This window comes from Monodelphis domestica, chromosome 1 (assembly GCF_027887165.1).
Source record: "Monodelphis domestica isolate mMonDom1 chromosome 1, mMonDom1.pri, whole genome shotgun sequence".
Lineage (NCBI taxonomy): Eukaryota > Metazoa > Chordata > Mammalia > Didelphimorphia > Didelphidae > Monodelphis > Monodelphis domestica.
Window position 1 is genome coordinate 263,457,253 of NC_077227.1, and position 21,173 is coordinate 263,478,425.

Genomic DNA, 21,173 nt, shown 5'->3' on the forward strand with positions numbered 1-21,173 from the left:
TTTTGCATTATTGAGATATGCCTAGGCATACTTCTTTTGTGTTCCTTTGACAAGCTATGTTTCAAATGCAAAGAGAATCAAGAGTTTATCACTATATTGATAATGTTCATATATCTAGGCCAGATGAGTCTTTAAAATTATAAAGAATATTTTCCAAAGAAGCTGTAGTGTTGGGTGTAAGAAGAGATATAGATTCAGTTCTTTGTGGGGAGACCTATTTATGCAAATGTCTCCTACATGGAACTAGGTGAACATTCAGAAACCTTATGTACAAGGCCTTATGCCAGATAAAGATACAAAAGGAGCAGAGAGGAAAGTCTTTTTGAGGAATAGAATACCAGATGACCTGGAAATGGCTTTATAAGTCCCTGGGAAGCTAAAGACATTCCAAATTGAGTATTTATTCATTCTTTATCCTATATCTTGACTTTCTATGGGCTTAGATTTAAGTAATTTTCATATGGGGATTAAATTTTCAGTAGTGGATTTTTTTTTGTTTTGTTTGATTTGGTTAGAAAACACTTATTCTATTGATATTTTATTTGTCTGACTGCTGACTTAGGAACAGAACATAAGCTAACTTCTGACACTCCTCAGGAAAACTCAGTGAGGCTCAAAAGAGCCATGCAGTAGAAAAAGGTCTAACTAGTCTTAGTTTCTCTTCTAGACAACTTGGACAAATCACCTAAACTCCTGGACCTTAATTTTCTTTAAAATATGATAGCCAGACTAGATGTTCTTGAACTAAAAAAACTCCAACTCTAAAATAAAATATTTTGTTGTAGTACTTGAAATTAAAAGCTTGTGTTTGTAAAAAGATAATAGTAATTTTCTTTATATTGTTAAAAAGAGGATCATTTACAAAATTTCTTTTGAAAAATAAAACTGTTCATATTTTCTGTTTTTACAGATGGACCAGACGCCCCCAACCTACATGCTTGCTAATTTAACCCTCTTACATTCTGAACAGCTTCTGCAGGGTCTGAATCTTCTTCGTCAACATCATGAGCTCTGTGACATTATTCTTCGAGTTGGTGATGTTAAGATTCATGCTCATAAAGTGGTGCTTGCCAGCATCAGCCCTTATTTCAAAGCCATGTTTACTGGAAACCTTTCTGAGAAAGAGAATAATGAAGTTGAGTTTCAGTGTATTGATGAAGCTGCCCTGCAGGCCATAGTGGAGTATGCCTATACAGGAACTGTGTTTATTTCCCAGGACACAGTAGAGTCACTTTTACCAGCAGCAAATCTACTCCAAATAAAACTTGTGCTGAAAGAATGTTGTGCGTTTCTTGAAAGTCAACTTGATCCTGGAAATTGCATTGGGATTTCACGTTTCGCAGAGACATATGGCTGTCATGACCTCTATTTGGCAGCCAATAAATATATTTGCCAGAACTTTGAAGATGTTTGTCAAACTGAAGAGTTTTTTGAGCTCTCACATGCAGATCTAGACGAAATTATTTCCAATGATTGCCTTAATGTTGTTACTGAAGAGACTGTTTTTTATGCGCTAGAATCTTGGATCAAGTACGATGTTCAAGAACGTCAAAAGTACCTAGCCCAGCTGCTTCATTGTGTTAGATTGCCATTGCTGAGCGTTAAGTTTCTTACTAGGTTATATGAAGCAAATCATCTTATTCGTGATGATCATACATGTAAACATTTATTGAATGAAGCTCTCAAATACCATTTCATGCCTGAACATAGACTTTCCCATCAGACTGTCCTCACGACACGACCTCGTTGTGCCCCAAAAGTGCTTTGTGCAGTGGGAGGGAAAGCTGGACTATTTGCTTGTTTGGAAAGGTAAGCTGAAAGAAAAATATAAGGGTTTTTCCTATACTTTCTTTTGTGTAATTATACATATATTTAAAACAAAAACAAGACAACTTAGTTTTGTAACTAAGATTTTTTCCAGGTGTTAGTGTTTAAAATCTAGGTCTTTTCCCTTCTAATTTTTTTCTAAATAAAAATAAACAGAATGTCTAAAATATGTTGAAATGGGAGCAGTGAGGTGGCTCATTAGATAGAGAACCAGGCCTGGAGATGAGGATCCTGGGTTCAAATGTGACTTCCTAGCTGTGTGACCCTAATCAAATAACTTAACCCCAGTTGACTACTTCTTAACCACTCTTTTTTGCCTTGGAACCAATACACAATAAAAAATCTAAGATAGAAAGTAAAGGTTTAAAAATTGGAAGAAAAAAAAAGAATCAATGAATGAACAAGGGGCAACTAGGTAGCTCATTAGATTGAGAGCCAGACCTGAAGATGAGAGGTCTTGGGTTCAAATATGACCTCATACACTTCTTAGCTTAGTGACTCTGGGCAAGTCATTTAACTTCAATTACCTAGCCCTTAATGCTTTTTTTGGCTTGGAACCCATACTTAGTATTAATTCTAAGACAGATGGTAAGAATTTTTTTAAAATGTTAGAACTATGTTCACAAATGCTATGTTTTTCCCTTATTCTTTTATAAATTTTCTTTTTTTAAAAGTGGAAATAACTTTATTTTTTTTATTTAATTTACTTAGTCAATTTAGAACATTATTCCTTGGTTACAAGAATTATATTATTTCCCTCCCTCCCCTCCCCCCACCCTTCCCATAGCTGACACGCAATTTCACTGGGTATTACATGTGTCCTTTATCAAAACCTATCCATGTTGTTGGTGTTTACATTAGGATGTTCATTTAGAGTTAGATAATTTTTCAATTTACATCTTATTAATTTTATTCTTTGTCCTCTCCATTTTCATTTTCGTCCTTTCTTTCCCTTTCTTAGATTTTCCTCTATTCTCTACTTTTCATATTCTTTCTCTTCTTATTTGCCTTTCTGACTTAACACTGCCTTTTCTAATAATGCAGAAAAATGGAAGCCTAGCAAATTCAGTCATCCATTAGTTATCAGACCCTGAAGCAATTTAGTTCACAGTCTGGTTCCTTTTTTAACCTGAGAAGCACGTTGTGCCTCAGCTTGTTCCTACATTGATTGATAAAACAGAATAAGTTGCCCTAGACTTCTTGTATACCCTCTTCTCCACTGCTACCACCACCACCATGCAAAAACCCCTGTACAAATACAAAAGACAAAATCTTGGACTCTGAACTCCCTGAAGTAGAAAATATTAGGGAGTTACAAGCACTCTCACACGGGGATTGGTCAGTATGAGGTCCTTCGAGACCGCTGACAGTTCATGATCTCTCTGCATCAACTTCTTTGACTAGTTCTCCTGAGCCATCTCATGGCATATTACTTCTTTAGAATTAGATGGGACAGTTAATGACATTACCTTAAATTTTGTAATTCTAGTGATTATGCTAAAGTGTAGTCACAAGTCTGGGATAAGCAGGGTATATAAATATTCCCCTAACATGGACTGCAGTTGATGTTTAGTTGACCTTTTTATTCCACTATAAATTCTTATTTCTTTAGAATTGCCAGTTTTAAAGATCAGCCCACAAATTGCTTATGCTCCTCTCTTAAATCTCTAAGCACCTGGAATTTGGTGAGAGAAGGGAATATTTAATTGTTGGTGCTATGTGTTCAAAAGTAAATTGGGACAAGAGATGGAGCATAGGGGAAGTTAGAACCAAGATGGTAGAATAGCAGGAAGCAATACAGACAGTGAATTGCCTCTAAAAACTCTTCCAAACAATAGAAAATGCTCCAGATGAAAACCAGATGGTAAAATCCAAGAAAAAGTTATAGTGAGTCATTTTTCCATCCCAAGTTGGCATAGAGTGACAAGACGGATAGATTTGTGGATCCTGGGTTGGGATCTGGTTAGGAGCCGGGCACTTCAGTGCCTGAGGCAGAATAGTACAGAGGGATAAGCAGGGGTTCTATACCCATACCAAAGCACTTTACAGAAATAGTTCAGGGTTATCCACTACCAAGACCTAGGTCACCAATCCAGGGCAGGTTGAGGGGCCCTGGACCAAGCAAGGGTGGTGTTTCTCAGTAGGGAGCAATAGGGTTCCCTGAGCTGTGTACTGAAATTGGAACAGCAATATATTTCAGATTCAGGGAGAAAGGAATCTCAGACCAAAGCAGTTCCCCTAACTCCAAGCCAGCAGAACTTACCAGCTGGCAAATAGTGATTGAATCCAGCAGCTATCCTGTCAGACCCAAACCAGGTCAGGAACTTACACAACTCTGATTAGTGATATTTCCTCATTGTCTATACTCCCTTTTAGCAGAATATATTTACCTTCCCTATCCCTTTTGATCAGGTCTATTTGTACTTTGGCTTTGTCAGATATCATGATTGCAACTCCTGCCTTCTTTCTATCGGTTGAGGCCCAAAAGGTCTTACTCCAACCTTTAATTCTAACCTTGTGAGTGTCAACCCGCCTCATATGTGTTTCTTGAAGACAACATATGGTAGGGTTTTGGTTTCTAATCCAATCTGCTATTTGTCTACGTTTTATGGGTGAGTTCATCCCATTCACATTCAAAGTTATGATTGTTATTTGTGGATTCGCTGGCATTTTGTTATCTTCCCCTAGTTCTGACCTTTCTTCTTTAGCTTTCTCCTTTTGAACCAGTGATTTACTTTGGGTCAGTCCCCCTAGTCCCCTCCCTTGAGATGCTTCCCTTTCTAGCCCCTCCCTGTTTATGCTCCCTTCCCCTCCCCCCTCTCCTTCCCTCCCTTTTTGTACTCCCTCCCTCCTCCCCCTCCTTGGTTTTCCTTTCTTTCTTGCCCTAATGGATAAGATAGAATTCAGGATCCCACTGGATCTAGATGTTCTTCCCTCTCAGATTTGATTTCACTGAGAGTAAGGTTTAAGTAATTCCACTTCACGCTCTCTTCCTCTCCTTCTCATATGAGAGTTCTTCCCCTCCCCTTCCCATGTGTATCTTTATATGGGAAAGATTATTCTATTGATTCCCCCCCTATTTCTTGAAGTTAATCTTAGTATTATCGCGGTTCCCCCCTCCCTTTTCCTTTCTTTGCCCCAACTTTCCCCAAATCTTCTTAATGCCCCAATCTTTCCCTATGCATGTTTCTTCTAACTACTCTTAAGATGATACAATTTATGAGAGTTACACAAAACATTTTCCCCACATATTAATATATATAATTTGATGTAAATGTAGTCCTTATAGAAGAGAGTTTGACTTAAAGAAAAAGATAAGATTTATCTCCTTTTCCCTTTCTTTAATATTTACCTTTTCATGTTTCTCTTGCTTTCTGTGCTTGGATATCGAACTTTCCACAGAGCTCTGGTCTTTTCTTAGCAAATGCTTGGAAATCTTCTATTTTGTTGAATGCCCATACTTTCCCCTGGAAGTATATAGTCAGTTTTGCTGGGTAGTTGATTCTTGGTTGGAGACCCAGCTCTCTTGCCTTTCTAAATATCATGTTCCATGCTTTGCGGTCTCTTAGTGTGTTAGCCGCTAAGTCGTGTGTGATCCTTATGGGAGCCCCCTTATATCTGAAGCTCTTCTTCTTGGCTTCTTGTAGGATTTTCTCCTTTACTTGGAAGCTCTTGAATTTGGCAATTACATTCCTAGGGGTTGTCTTTTGGGGATTTAGTATAGAAGGTGTTCTATGAATCCTTTCTATTTCTATTTTGCCCCCTTGCTCCAGAACGTGAGGGCAATTTTCTTTTATAATCTCCTGTAGAATAATATCGAGTTTGTTGTTTACCTCTGGTTTTTCTGGGAGACGGATAATTCGTAGATTTTCTCGTCTCCCTCTGTTTTCCAGGTCAGTGACCTTCTCAGTGAGATATTTTATGTTTTCTTCTAATTCATTAATTTTTTGGGTTTGCTTTATTGATTCTTGCTGTTTTATCATCTCGCTTTCTTCGAGGAGCTTAATTCTGGTCGTTAGGGACTGGTTTTGCTTTTCAGCCTTGTCTGCCCTTCTATTGGATGCTTCAAGTTCTTTTTCCAATTGAGCATTCTTATCTGTCAGACAGCTGATCTCTTTCTCCCATTTTTCTTTCCAGGTTTCCATCTTTTGGATAAGTTCCAGTTTGAGATCTTCCAGAGCTTGTTGATAGTTTCCATTTTGGGAGGCGTGTTCTGAATTTTTTTGGATTTCCTCCTCATTCTCCTCTTTTCCTTGGGTACTTCCACCATAAAAGTTTTCAATAGTCACTTTTTTCCCTTTCTTCTTGGAGGCTTGATTTTGGGCCGTGTGAGCCATCCCTTTGGTGGTTTTATTCCCCTTTCCTTTTTGGTCTGGGATCTGGGTTATATGGGTGGTTTTTCTGTGAATTTAGGTTGCTTCAGACTAGTTCTTCCCAGCCTCCGAGGTTTCTTAGAGCGCTGGGTCCCTGATCACAGCCACACTGCCCAGGTGTTCAGCTCCACCCAGATAATCAGCGATCCGCCCCTGGTGCTCAGCTCCGCGGAGATGTTCAGCGCAGCCCGCCCCAAGTACAGCTCCGCTGTCGCTGAATTCTCCAGTGAAACCGTCCTAAGACGCCTTATCCTGGCAGTCCCCAGATCCCAAGGACCCTGGAGTGCCCCCCCCAGACAGAGACGTTCCCCACTCACTCGCTGTCCCGGTGAGCGCTCAGGTAGCTCACTCTGGTTTAGTGGGGGAGGTGGGGTGGGGGAAGGGCGGCTCTAGTTCACTTTTCTGTGCAAGCTTTTCCTTCTTATTTTAGTGTGGAAATGTTCATGCCCCACGTACCTTTGCCTCTGTGGGGTACTGGGGAGTCCTTCTGTTCCTCCAAAGGTGATTTTATGCTCCTTTGATGTAGTCTATTTCGTTCGGTGCCGGGGAGAGGAAGCGTCTAGATTGCAGCCATGATTACCCGGAAGTAACTTACACAACTCTGATCACGGGCAGTGAACATACTTTGTTTGCCCTGAAGTAAAGCACTTTGGGATCACTGAAAGCTAACAGATCAAGCTGAGCTGTTCCTTTGATCCTGGCATAACACAATAGCTAGTACTCTAAGAATGCAGCAATAAGATTCTCTCATTCCTCATACAAAGTCCAAAATCAGTAAATGGACCAGGAGAACAAGCAAACACAAAAGAATTCCACAATTAAAAGCTGTTGTGGTGATGGAAGAACTTAAGACACAAAGCTAGAAAAAGAGAATTACTCCTAAACATCTATGAGCAAAGCCTTCAAGGAAAATATAGCATAGACACAAATTCAATTAGAATTTTGAAAGAGAAGCAAGAGTTTTTTTAAAAAGTTAGAATTGTTTTTCTTGATAAACCAAAGTGTGATAGAGAAAGGGATTAGAAAAGAAATGATGTTATGATGAATAAAATCCTGTTCCATTGCTAAAATACAGTATGGATTATGATGAAATAAACTTCCTTGTAAGGAAAGATCAAAAGATTATAAATGAGACCTATGGAAGAAAGATCAGAAAGAAAAAAAGTTTGGCATAAGAGATACAGAATTTCCTCCAAGCAACAAATTCTCCAGAACTTATAATGAATCAAACAAAAACTGATTCGATGAAATTGTAATACTAAAACAAAGTCAAAAGCTAAAAAATAGGAGAAAATATAAGATGTGTCATAGAAATAACAAATGACTTGGAAAACAGATTGAGGAGAGATTTGAGTCATTGAACTACTTGCATGCCATGACCAAAAAATAAAAAAGCCTAGATAGTATATTTTAAGAAATCTTAAGCCTATATAAATCTCTTAGAATGAGAGGTCAAAGTGGAAATAGAATGTGCCAGTCATTTCTTGAAAAAAATCCAAAAATGAAAACTTTTAGGAACATAGTCAAAATCCAGAGCTTCCAAGATCAAAGAAAAAAGACTGGGAACATCCAGAAAGAAAAAATTGAGGTATGAAGGAGCCACAGTCAGGATCACATATGAATTAGCAGCCTATTCTATAAAAGATCAGAAAGCTTATAATTTGATATTCCAGACGGCCAAGAATAATTTAGCTGGCAAAATAATATAATCTCATGGAGGGAAAATGAATCTCTAATGAAACAAAAAACTCATGCATTCCTGATGGAAAGACCAGAGCTTCATAGAAACTGAACACTTCAAAGGATTTAAGAGAAATATAAAAAAGTCAATATCAATAAACAATGATAAAGGACTAAATAAAGATTAACTGCTTATATAATATGAAGAAATACATGTGACCCCTCTGAACCTTCTTAGAAGGGATCTTAAAGGAATTTAATTAGAAGGCCTGGGAGTAGTTTTGTTATGTCTTGTTAATCTTTAAAAAAAGGGAAGAAGAATACACTAAGGAGGCAGGGGTGGGATGGGACAGATTTATATCACATAATCAAAGTGTGCAGAAAGACATCTGTACAGTGAGGTGGGGTAGAAAAGAGCAGCTACACTAGAAGCTCATTCTCATCTGAACTAGCCAAAAGAGAGATCATTAAACACAAGAGTTGGATACAGAAATACATTTCGCTCAGAGGGAAAAGGGAGAAGGGGGAATTTGTGGAAAGATAGATTAAGTGAGGAATTAGTACTAACCAAAACAAACTAAAGATAAAAATATATACTCATTTTGAGGTGAAAAAGAATTGGATGAGGTGGCCATGAATTGGGTAATGACTGAATAAGTTATGTTAAATAAATGTGATGGAATACTATTTTGCTGTAAGAAATGATTAAGGGGATGGTTTTAGAGAAATCTAGGGAGACTTATGTGAATTAATATGAAACAGAATGAAATGATAACAAGAACAATTTATACAATGACAACACTATAATATAAATAAGGAATTTAGAATTAGGGACTCTGATCAGCATAATAACCAACCATAACTCCAAAAGACTCCTGGTGAAACATGATACCCATTTCCTGAGAGTTGAAAAGTTCAGAGTGCAAACCAAGACATAGTATTGTGTTAGACATTGCAGTGTATAAATTTGTTTTGCTTGATTATATATATTTGTAACAGATCTTATTACAAGGTAAAAAACAATCCTTTTTCTCAGGAGGATTTTAAGCGGTTTGGTGAGACAACATAAACAACTTAAAAATAAGATATATACAGGATAAATTGGAGATAATCTCAGAAGCTACACACTAAAGGAGACCAAGAAGAGCAATAAGAGCATGGCAATTGGGATTAAGTGACTTTCTTAGGGTCACACTGCTAGGAAGTATTTGAGGCCAGATTTGAACCCAGGCCCTCCATCCTCTGAGCCACCTAGCTCTTCCCAAAAGCTTCTTTTAGAAAATGGGTTTTTAACCAAGACTTCAAAGAAGCCAAGAAAGTGGAGGAAGAGAGTTCCATACTTAAGAAACAGCTACTGAAAAGAGTCAGGAATTGGAGTGCCTACTGAGAGGAACAGCAAAATGTTCACTGTCATTTAGTACAGAAGCCTATAAAGATAGTAATGGACTAGGTTATGAAGGGTTTTAAAAGGCAGAGCTTTTATATTTGATCCTGGAGGTAATAAGGACCCATTGGAGTTTTTTTCAATTTGATAGCTGAGTGAAGGATAGATTGGGGCAGAGAAAGAATTTTGGCCAAGAGACCAGTCAGCAGCTATTGCAGGCTTGATGTGATAAGTACCTGACTAGGGTGATGACAGGATCAGAGGAGAGAAGGTGGCTAATATAAGAGATGTTATGAAAGTAGAATTGACAGCACTTGGCAACTGATTGGATATGGGGGTGAAGGAATGGAAGGTGGTACTTAGGCTGTGAGCTTGGGTGATTGAGTGGATGGTAGTACTTCAACAATAGGCAAGGTTGGAATAGGGGAGGGATCGGGAGGGAAAGAACAAGTTCATTTTGAACACATTGAGTTTAAGATGTCTATAGGAGGGGGCAGCTGGGTAGCACAGTGGATTGAGAACCAGTCCTAGAGACGGGAGGTCCTAGGTTCAAATCTGGCTTCAGCCACTTCCCAGCTGTGTGACCCTGGGCAAGTCACTTGACCCCCATTGCCTAGCCCTTACCACTCTTCTGCCTTGGAGCCAATACACAGTATTGACTCCAAGACGGAAGGTAAGGGTTTAAAAAAAAAAAAGATGTCTATAGGAAATGCAGTTCTAGTTGTCTGATGGGCAGTTGGGGGTCTAAGACTGAAGGTCAGGAGAGAAGATAACAAGTTGGACAAGTAGATGTGAGAGTCATTTACATATAAATAATAATTGAATCCATGGAAGATGATGAAATCACCAAGAGAAGTAGTATAGAGAAGAAAAAACATGGATCATCAGAGCCTTAGGGATTGTTGCTCAAATAGGAGGATGAAGAAGAAACACTCAAATGGGTAGGAAGAAAACCAGAAGATAGCAGTGAATCTAGAGAAAAGAAAATATCAAAGAGAAGAGGTGATCAATGTTGTTTTAGGTAGCAAATAGGTCACAAAGGAAGAGGATTGAGAAATGGCCATTAGATTTGGCAGTTAAAATCATTAGTAACTTGGGAAAGAGCAATTTTGGTTGAATGATGAGGTCAGTTGGAATCTACTCTATTTTTACAAACAAATTACAAGTTATGACTGCCGATGAATATTAATTATCCTGTCTTTTAGAGAATAACTAGAAGTAAGGAAAATAACTTTCTACCTTTACTTAACATTTATCAAATGTATAAATTCAGATTATAAACAGAACTTAACATGACAGGTCTCATTTTAAATCATTTCTCTTCTGAATTTTATTATATGTAATAGGGAAGTGTAACTTACTTAATGAAATCATTGGAGATAAAGGGTAGGTAACAGACAATGTGGCATTAAGTTCTTAAGTGAATTGCAGAGATAATGTCTGTACTCTGCTACCTGAGGTCAGGAAGAAATTTTTTTAAACAAAATTGATGAAATTAGAGGGCAACTGACTATTGACTGGGAATGATTAGCCATATCCTTATTGGCCCTTTGAAAAGCAAAACATAACTGTAAGAAGGCAGTGGAGATCAGAAGTAGCTCTAAGGACTATGACTCCTTTCAACAGAGAGAAAAGAAATAGCTATGGAAGAAAAACCCAACCTTTGAGAAGGGATTGCTCTCAGTACAAGAGCCACACACAGCAAGAAGCCTGATCCAGGTAGAATTTGAGGTAAGAGACAGCTCTCAGGAGTATGTCAAGAAGAAAGCCAATCCTGACAGAGTAGGAGCCTAGCCAAGCCACCTGTCCAACAAAGAGGAACAGTATGAGGATACCTCAAGAAGGGAGAAGACATTGGGTCCCTGAAGCATCAGAGGTGTGAATTATTTTGTCCATTTTTGTTCCCTGAGTTTGTCAAATATCACTGACAGTAGAAGCTCAGTAATCACTTCTGCCATTTGTTTTGGTATCCAACAATACCATGTATCTGACCAGGTGACATGAATGTATTAAGGAAATTTAGGTGCTCTTAACTCCTTATTTATCTTGGAAATGAATTCCTTTTTAGCAATTTTTGTTTTGTTATACCCACTTAAAAGTTATTCTCCTTTAAACAAAACATATGAGCATAATGAAAATTGAGCAGCACTGTCTCCTCTCTTGTATTTATTTTTATTTTATCTATCACAGAGGTCCTCCCCCTCCTTTGATCTTCCTCACCCCATTATAGCTTTAAATTTTATTTAATTAGTCAATTTAGAACATTTTTCCTTGATTACAAGAATCATATTCTTCACCTCCCCTCCCCAAATCCCTTCCCATAGCAATTCCACTGGGTTTTACATGTGTCCTTGATCAAAACTTATTTCCATGTTGTTGATGTTTGCACTAGGATGATCATTTAGGGTCTACATCCCCAATCATATCCCCACTGACTCATGTGATCAAGCAGGTGTTTTTCTTCTGTGTTTCTATTCCCAGTTTTTCCTCTGAGTGTGGATAGTGTTCTTTCTCATAGATCCCTCCAGGTTGTTCAGGATCACTGCATTGCCATTAATGGAGAAGTCCATTACATTCGATTGTACCACAGCCATTATAGCTTTAAAAAAAAAAAAGCCAACAAAACATTTTTGTTGTCTTTGGCGTCTCTTACTAATATCAACTTACTCTTAAACTTAGCACTTTTGACACTATTTTTCCATTACCATATGACACTACTATTCATCCTCTGTTGCCATCTCACTGCTATCTTCTACACATTACTTTTTTTTTATTTTTCAACCCTTACCTTCCATATTAGAATCAATACTGTGTATTGGTTTCAAGGCAGAAAAGTGATAAGGGCTAGGCAATGGCAGCTATCCAGCTGAGCCTTTACATTACTTTTTTAAAATCTCAGTGGTACTTCCATACTCAGTAAGCCCCAGTGGGTTCCTATTACTACTAAAATCAGATCTCTTTGCCACCTTGCTTCTTCCTCCGTTTCTAGTATTCTTAAACATTCCTATTCCTCCATGCACTATTCATTTGAATGATACTGACCTATTTGCTGTTCTTTAAACATAATACTCCATTTATTGTCTTCATGCCTTTGCATTGGTTGTGTCTTTCGTCTAGAAAGTACTTTCTTGCACCTGCCTCTTGAAATCCTTTGTTTCCTTTAAGTCTCAGCTCAAGGGCCATATTCTTCAGAAAGCCTTTTCTGGTTCTCCTCTCTGAGCTGCTAGTGCCTCCCCCCCCTTCCCCCATTAGGTCACATTGGATCTTCTTTAACTCCATTGTGTGTGTGTGTGTGTGTGTGTGTGTGTATCCCCATTACAATATTAAGATCTTAAGGATGAAGATTACTTAACTTTTGAGTTTGTATCCCTAACATTAGCACAATGATTGACACATATTAGGTAGTTGACAAACACTTGTTGACTGATCAATTGATTGAATTTTCTCAAACTGATATAAAATTGAAACACCAGGTACTTTTCAGGTAAGTACTAACTATTCAAAAAGTATTTAATTTCTTTTTTTTTTTGCTTTAAAAAAGAAATTAGGAAATTCTAGATTTCTGAAAGCTGCTTTGTAGAATTTTATGTTATATGCAGTTTTTAATAAGTACATGCAAACTACATTATGAGATAACACCATGAAACAAAACTGTTTTCTGGAGTACTTTCTTAACATAGTATCATTATTAGCTATTTTACTTTATTAGCATTTAACTAACATTTGGGCAAATTGTTTTACTTAAACAGAATTTCAGATACTTTGGTTGTGGTAATTCTACTGATTATGCATTCAGCCTTTGCTATATTGCCATCTTTCTGCTTTGAATTATGCACACATAATATGACATAATCAACTGAAAAGCAAAGCTATATTGTGTTTGAGGCACAAGGCTAGATGCTGGAAATATAAAAGACAAAAATGAAAATTCCTGCCCTCAAGAAATTTACATTCTTTCAGGAGAGACAACACATACTCATAAAAGTATATATGAGATATGTATCTAATAATTACAAAGTAATTTTTTTGTAGAGGTGAGGAGAAGCATTATGTGGGAAATCTGGAAATACTTAATGTAGGAGATGGGAATTAAAATAAACTTTGAAGAAAAATGGGGTCTCTAAGAGGCAAGGATGAAAAGAGAATAAATTCAAGTGGGACACAGGAAATAACGTGCATGGAATCCTGAATCTAAGTTTTAAACATTTAAATTCTTGATTTACATAATGAATATTTTCTTTTTCTTCTTCAGTGTTGAGATGTTCTTCCCTCAGAATGACTCCTGGATTGGTTTGGCATCCCTTAATACTCCTCGTTATGAATTTGGAATATGTGTTTTAGACCAGAAAGTATATGTTGTAGGAGGCATTGCAACTCATATGAGGCAAGGCATCAATTTCAGAAAACATGAAAATTCAGTTGAATGCTGGGATCCTGATACAAATACCTGGACATCTCTTGAGAGGATGAATGAGAGCCGAAGTACCCTTGGAGTAGTTGTACTAGCAGGAGAACTTTACGCTTTGGGTGGTTATGATGGGCAGTCTTATTTACAGTCTGTAGAGAAATATATTCCCAAAGTTAAAGAATGGCAACCTGTAGCACCAATGTCTAAAACTAGAAGTTGTTTTGCTGCTGCCGTGTTAGATGGAATGATATATGCCCTTGGTGGCTATGGCCCTGCTCATATGAACAGGTACTTATTTATTTTAGATATTTAAATATTATTTTTGAGTGAATAAATGCATTTGTTAAATACTCATATGTTAAACACTGGGTATACAAACAAAAAAGAAGACAGTCTATACTCACAATGTAATTGAGGGAAATTATATATGTATATAAAAAAGAGGTTTTCAACTACAGGGTAGATGGCAATACTCAGGAGTTCTTTGAATACATTGGGTGTCTATCTTGCAAAGTCAGTGGATTATGAAGAAAAATGGCAGTAAATTTGATGTGGATTTGCTTTTTAAATTTAGGTACCTGAAAAATGGGCACCCAGAAAACTGTAGTTTCAGATTATAGATTTTATAGGAATATATGATAAAAATTTGATTTCTTTTCATATTTTAAAGTAATAGAAAACTAGTTCACCGGAGACTTACATTTAATTTATTATAAATGTGCTGTGAGCTGGAATATATGAACTGGAATCTAAATAAGTAGGACTTCACAATAGCATTTTGCTAGGTGTTAGAGATAAAAGGAAAATATTTAAAACAATACTTGTTCTCTAAGAGTTTAACAGTATAGATTAGAAGAGACCATATAGTGAATAAAAATACACATGAATAGTTTTTCATTATAATAAATTAATCTGGATTCTATATTATATGGAAAAAGTATATTCACTCTAGATTATATTTACAGTAACTATCAACAGTTTGTTTTTACTTATGAAATGCATAAAAAAGAAGAGTGATCTATTTGATGACTCTGAATTTGGAGAAGTATCTATAATGCAAGCATTTTCAAAACCACCACATTGGAGCAGAATTTTTTTAGATTTAGCATCTACCCTTTGTTGCTTGTTTATCTAACGTACAGTATAATAGCAGGAAATCTGGTCCCTAAGTATGCAACACCATACTTTGGGTAACTTGATTAGGAATTTCCCTGAGTGAACATAGTATATTTTATAAAGTAGGGAAAAAGAACCTCTTTGTATATTTCTATAAAGCAACTTGTGAGTCCCAATGTTTGCCTCAATTTAACCCTCACATGCTTAAAGATCATCTGAATTTTACAGATTAATTTTTAGAATGGGACTTTTTTAGTGTCTTAATTCTAAACAGTGTATCCTTTAGCTCTGACTCAGACTAATAAGGTGATTGCAAGCTTAAGTCATCCTTGGCTTTAGAAACAAAAGGAGTGAACTAATTTTAATTATTGAATTTGGGATAAAGCTACTCATCAGCATTGTTCAACAATATTGCCCTTTCCGTCCTTTATCAGAACTCCGATGTGGTTAGATCTCAAGTATTTGCTTTTACAAATAGGTTTAGCCCATAACTACCTAGATCAGTTTCCATTCTGCTGTTTTAATGGTAGAAGTCAAAGTTCAGTATTCAGCATATTAATTTCTTTTCAATTTTCAGTTTTTGTCTAATCTTTTGAATGTGTGATTAATTTCATATAAGTCATTTTCTTCCCTTTACGTGTAATAGCATACATTATGCATTATTACTATTCTAAAATCTAGACCTGTAATATGCTTGTGCATGATACAAATGGTATAAAGAAACTAAAAACTTTTTTTTTTGTCTGTAGTGTGGAACGTTATGATCCAAGTAAAGACTCCTGGGAAATGGTTGCATCAATGGCAGATAAAAGAATTAACTTTGGTGTTGGTGTTATGCTAGGCTTCCTTTTTGTAGTTGGTGGACATAATGGTGTTTCCCATTTATCAAGTATTGAAAGATATGACCCTCATCAAAATCAGTGGACTTTGTGCAGACCAATGAAGGAGCCCAGGACAGGTAATAATCAGTATTGTTTACTAAATATATACAGTGCACATCACTATGGAAGATTTTCTTTTGATATCTAATCAGAAATTTAAGTGTTAATTTTACACATACACACATATACAAGATTGGTATATTGGAAAGAGCCCCTTGGTCTTGGAATCAGAAAACCTGGTTTTGAATTCTTGTCTTACTATATATGATCTTGGGCAATATTTCACCTCTTTGGGCTTCCCTTTTCATTGTACTCAAGAGAATGAAGTAATTGAACTAAAATGATATTTTAAAGCTCCTTCCATATCTGACATTTTGTAATTTATATAAGTTATCCTCTTCAAACATTTTAATCATACTCATGTAAACTTTAAATATTGCTTCCCATAGGGTTCTGGTCCAAAAAAAAAAAGAATAAACTTAGAGGTTTTTTGGAAGAACCAAATTGGTCTCTATGACCAAATATTACATCAATAAAGGATAAACTTTTAAATTTTCAATAGAATTTATTTTCAGTAATATAAAATATTAAAATTATGAAATTGAAATATAATGTTTAAAGTTTGACCACAAATGTTTTTTATGGCATCAATTTTAGGGAAAATATTAAAGCAATTTTAGGAAACAAATCTTTTTTATAAACTGAAAGATAGCTGTTTTTTATATTTTATTCTTATTTCCCTAATTTCTCACCCACTTTTCACAGGAGTTGGTGCTGCAGTAATTGATAACTATCTTTATGTGGTTGGTGGTCACTCAGGATCATCCTATTTGAACACTGTACAGAAATATGACCCTATTGAAAACACATGGCTGGATTCTGCTGGTATGATGTACTGTCGGTGTAATTTTGGATTAACTGCACTTTGAGAAGTGTGAACTCTCAGACACAATGTGATGGTGAATTTTGCACTGCATGAAAAGATGCCCAGTTTTCCAAGACCCAGAAGCTGCATACTTTTCTTTTTTTATTGAGAGTGGCATGAAGATTTATTTAAAATTTTATTGGATATTTTAAATTGATAAGTAGCTTTGAATACTCTTAATTGCATACTGAACTGATAGAATAAAAGGGGGCGGGGAAGTCCCCTTGCCAATTCACTGGAGCACTTTTTCCTGAGACTGACTTGGCACATGGTAGCTTGCAATAGGCATGTATATGAGGAGAGCCTGTTTTTGTTTTTTTAATCTTCTCGCTTCTTCAGTGCAGTTTCCTGGAATGGTATAGGAGGTTCTTGAGTATTATAGGGATGTACTATTTGTTAATAATAGTTATATATGTCTTCAAGTTAGAATGGAACATAATGCTTCATTTTTTGTTAAACAAAGTAACTCAAGGGCTGCCTTTTTTCAGTAACTTAAGGTTTGTAAAATAATTACCATAGTTAGGCTGGCTATGCCACCTGCTAAATGGGTTTAGGGCTGGGATTAGTTGGTGAATATTCAGTGATATATTTACAAGGCAAATGCCTCTCATCATGTTATTTTGGGGCCATGAAAATTTTTTTGCATTCAATTTTTATACCATTTTTATTTGGACAGATTAATGCTAGATTAATTTTGTTACCCAAGTATAGGTCATCTTGTTTTTGTCACTTCAAGAAGAGCATGGATGGAGAATCAAATTATTTGTTTCATGGTTTTCCTTAACAGCTCACAGATTTCACAGACAGCTTTGATGTAAGTATTTGAAAGAGGTAGAAGTACTCCAGCCCCAAATAGATTTTTTCATATACTTGTGATAATTTTATTTTTTAAGAATGTATATTTGGTTTTTCAGTGTTGAGATATAAAAATGGTGCTAACTGTAGGTTCTATGACAAGGCTATTACCAATGTTCTTACAGTAGTTCAGTATGTGTAATGCATGACATTAAATTGTATTTTTTTTTTACTTGACTCATTTGTGCCTATAAGAAATGTCGGTAACAATACATGCAACATTTTGTTATTTTTTAAAAGTCTACACAGCTTAGTTTTATGTTCTGTTTTTTATAGTTTCTGAATTCAACCAATTTTTCTTGTGATAATCCTTGCCCTTAAAAAATGGAAATAGATTATGTCAAGTAAAAAGCAACAGGCAATTGCTTATATATAATTAATTTGTATATAACACTGCATACATATCCTACAAAACTGAATATTTAAAATTATTGAAGAAAACTGGAATTTGAATATGTTTACGTCAGTAAGTTTGATTTTTCTTTAGCTTAAGTTAAGATTGTTTTGATATAGCCAGAAGAAAATTTAAGGTTTTGAAATAAGCAACTGGATGTACTATATAAGTATGTTTTATTAAATGTTTGATGGTCTTAAGCAAGGAATCACATTAACTTGCATTTATTATGATGTTGGTACTTACGTTACCAAGTTTGGTAATATAGTGACTCCAGTCCCTTTCTCCTTGTCAAATTAATTACTTCATCTTCTCATTCCTTTTTTGTTATTCTTGAAGCCAGTGTATATTTTTACCTCAAAAACTCATCACATACTACATTCTTAAGTGCCATAATGTTCTAAACAATTGTTAAGCCATTTGTAATTACATTACATATAGGTGAAATTTTAGTGTGTATATGATGATATATTGCATTCCTGGAAAAACTAATTGCAGCTAGGTAATCCAGTTTCCTTGTTCTTCCATAAACTTCCAGATGTGGATATGAATATATATCATAAAACATAGCATCATGTTTCAGTTATTTGCACAAACTATAAAATCTTGCAAGTGATATTTCCCTTGGCTAAGTTAGAATACAACAGGAGCTACAAATAATAAAATTGACAGGCTAGATATTTTCTTCATTGTTTATTTGAATGACCTAATGATATATAGCAATAATAGTACTTTATCATTACTTTTATTGTCTGATAATTAAAGAAGAATACTCCAATTGTGACGGGCACAAATTTTACTGAATAAAAAGCAATTTAAGATAGCTTCGTTTTGACTTAAAGCTCAATTTGCTTTCTCTTTTCTAAACAAATAATCAAGTATACCATGTTTACAGAGAACTTGATTTTTTAAATGACTTTAATTGCTTTTTCTTACCTTTATTAGCAAATAAGGGTATTCAAAAGATTGGGCAGTGCAGGCCAATCTTTACAATCTACTTTATTTTTTTAATAATTTTATTTATGTGCTACCCCATCTTCCAAAAGAATTAACTGATTTGAACTTATGAAATTATTCAGCAAGCAAATGAAAGATACTTGTTGGTTAACATCTTCTGGAAATACAATTAGAAAATATCCTTTGAAGACACATGAATTTTCTGCATTGACTCGGAATGGGAAAATAGCCCTCTAAAAATCTGTTTTAAGTTGCCAAAGTATTGTAAGCATTTTATGTATCCTTGGCATCTATGCATAATACAGATAGTTCCACAAGTTCTTCTGGCTAAATAATCCAGGTAGTTAATGAGTATCCAAATTATTGATCTGTTCTGATAAGCTTGCAAATGTATAAGATGGAATCTATTATTTAATATACTTATGGTGAATTGTACCTAAAATATCGTTCTCATAAAGGCTGAATTTAACATCTTTAGTCCTTCAAACCTTATTTTGCTTATGTTAGAGCTAGTCAGTGAGGGCCCAATTTACCTAAACTTGTTTGGGCAAAAACAATAAAGATTAAAGTTTTGAAATTAAATGTTGAGCTAAAATGAGAAAAACAAGCAGGAAAGGATTTCCCCATTTTGAAAATCAGTTTGGAATAACAAACAAGTCAGATTTAAGTTGTTTCGAATAATACAAATTGTGTTTTATAGGTCAGGCCTGGAAGTCACTGTTCAATGCCTCTCAGATATGATTAATAGAGACAGTAAAACATCAATTTGTCCTTGCTCTTAGTTCTTTTAAATGTATGTAATTTGTTATATAACATGAGTGGCATTAGCAGTTGATAGAAAATGGCATGAAATGTAAAAAAAAAAATATTTAGGTAAGTAAATGATTCTAAGACTTTTCTTTATTCCAACATCTTAAAATGATTATGCAGCTTAATTGCCAAATTAGATAAGAGTATCAACATAAACATAATGCATAGCCTAAATTTTAGAAGTATGAAAAGTCATTAACAAAATTATGGATGTTTTAGGATACAGAATTGCTTGGAATTGGATTGTAATTCTAAAAGAAAAGTAAAATAATTATTATTAAAACAATAAAACTTTTTATGGCATATGAGGTTGTGGCTAATGTTGATTATATGGGTAGGGAAAAGATAACACATGTATGTATAATACTATGTTTATTTTGTTTGAAATGCTGTTGTTGTCTAGTTCACCCAAGTGCTCATTTTTAGGAAAACCAGATAAGTTCAATAAGCTTGCTATGACTTCTATTCTGTCTTCTGTCTGAAAGTTAAGATATTTAAATAAGATGTCAATGTCAAATTAGCATCCAGTTCTAATTCTTAACCACTCCATTTTTTTTCTTTGCAAAAGCACTTTAAGTCAGTATGGTTATTCTATGGCTGAAGATACATTGGATTTTCATGTAAAACATACTGATTTATTATTAATATGTAGTATCCCTTACAATCAGTGGGAGATTCAGTAGGTTTACAAATTTCTGACTGGTATGATTTTAGATACAAATTAAAATCCAGTTTACATCTCTACAGAGAGAAAAAAATCATGTTAAACATGTCTTTTTATTACATGTTACATTTAACTGTAGGTAATTAATTGTAACTTTTGTCAGCTTAACATTTGTAAACTCCATTCATTGTTTAAAACACTAAGCAAAAAGTTCCAAGTTTGCCTTAAATTTCCAAGTGAAGTTAAATTAAAGAACTGGATGATAATGCCTATATTTTTGCCTTACAAATTGTGCTGTATTTAACCCAAGATGACTTTAATTTTTACAGGATCCTGAAACTTTGTAGATGCAGAGTACTAATACTTTAAGTTCTAAGGAGAGTGGTGTGGCTGTGGATCAGGTTGTTTAAATGTATTTGTTCTGTACTTCACGTCTGTGTGTATCTTTCTAGCAGCAGGGTTTTATTTTATTTTGGTTTACATAATAAAGTGGCACCTAATGACTTTATATTATAAAAGAACTAATGAACATTCTTTTGGTTTTGGTTCACTGTTCTTAAAAGTTCTTTGCGTGTGCTGTTGTCTTAATGATATCTAATAATTCTGTTGTATTTCTTTTTAATGTAAAACATCTAAAATAAATCTGAAAAGCATGTTCATATCTTCGATTGATAAGTAATGAACAGATAGATAGCTTTTAAACTGCTTATTTTGTACAGTCAGCATTGGGATGTTGTGTTGTAGCACATGTGGTAAATTTGGGTTTCGAAACCAGTTCTATCATTACCTTGATATGGTAGTGAGCCATTTATCCTCTGAGTGTTAATTTAATCTTCTGTAAATTAAAGGATCAACTGGGTAATATTAAGGACCCTGGCACCCCTCACATTGTTTCAAGC

The 21,173-nt window shown here is 35.2% G+C and overlaps 1 protein-coding gene and 1 non-coding gene across 7 annotated transcripts in view; both read left to right on the forward strand.

Annotated features, from left to right (window-relative positions):
- The window catches only part of KLHL28 (kelch like family member 28), a 49,461-nt gene extending 28,528 nt beyond the window's left edge, over window positions 1-20,933 (forward strand). For all 6 annotated transcript variants that reach the window (XM_007472930.3, XM_007472927.3, XM_056810776.1 and 3 more), the window contains 4 exons: window positions 911-1,809; window positions 13,517-13,960; window positions 15,538-15,746; window positions 16,435-20,933. In XM_007472930.3, coding sequence (XP_007472992.1) covers window positions 911-1,809; window positions 13,517-13,960; window positions 15,538-15,746; window positions 16,435-16,598 — 1,716 coding nt within the window. In that variant the 3' untranslated portion in view covers window positions 16,599-20,933. The remainder of the gene's footprint in view (window positions 1-910; window positions 1,810-13,516; window positions 13,961-15,537; window positions 15,747-16,434) is intronic.
- LOC130456764 (small nucleolar RNA SNORD98) lies at window positions 7,234-7,299 on the forward strand. The gene has a single exon (XR_008915806.1). It is a non-coding gene; the product is annotated as a small nucleolar RNA SNORD98 (small nucleolar RNA).
- Window positions 20,934-21,173: the final 240 nt, after the last annotated feature.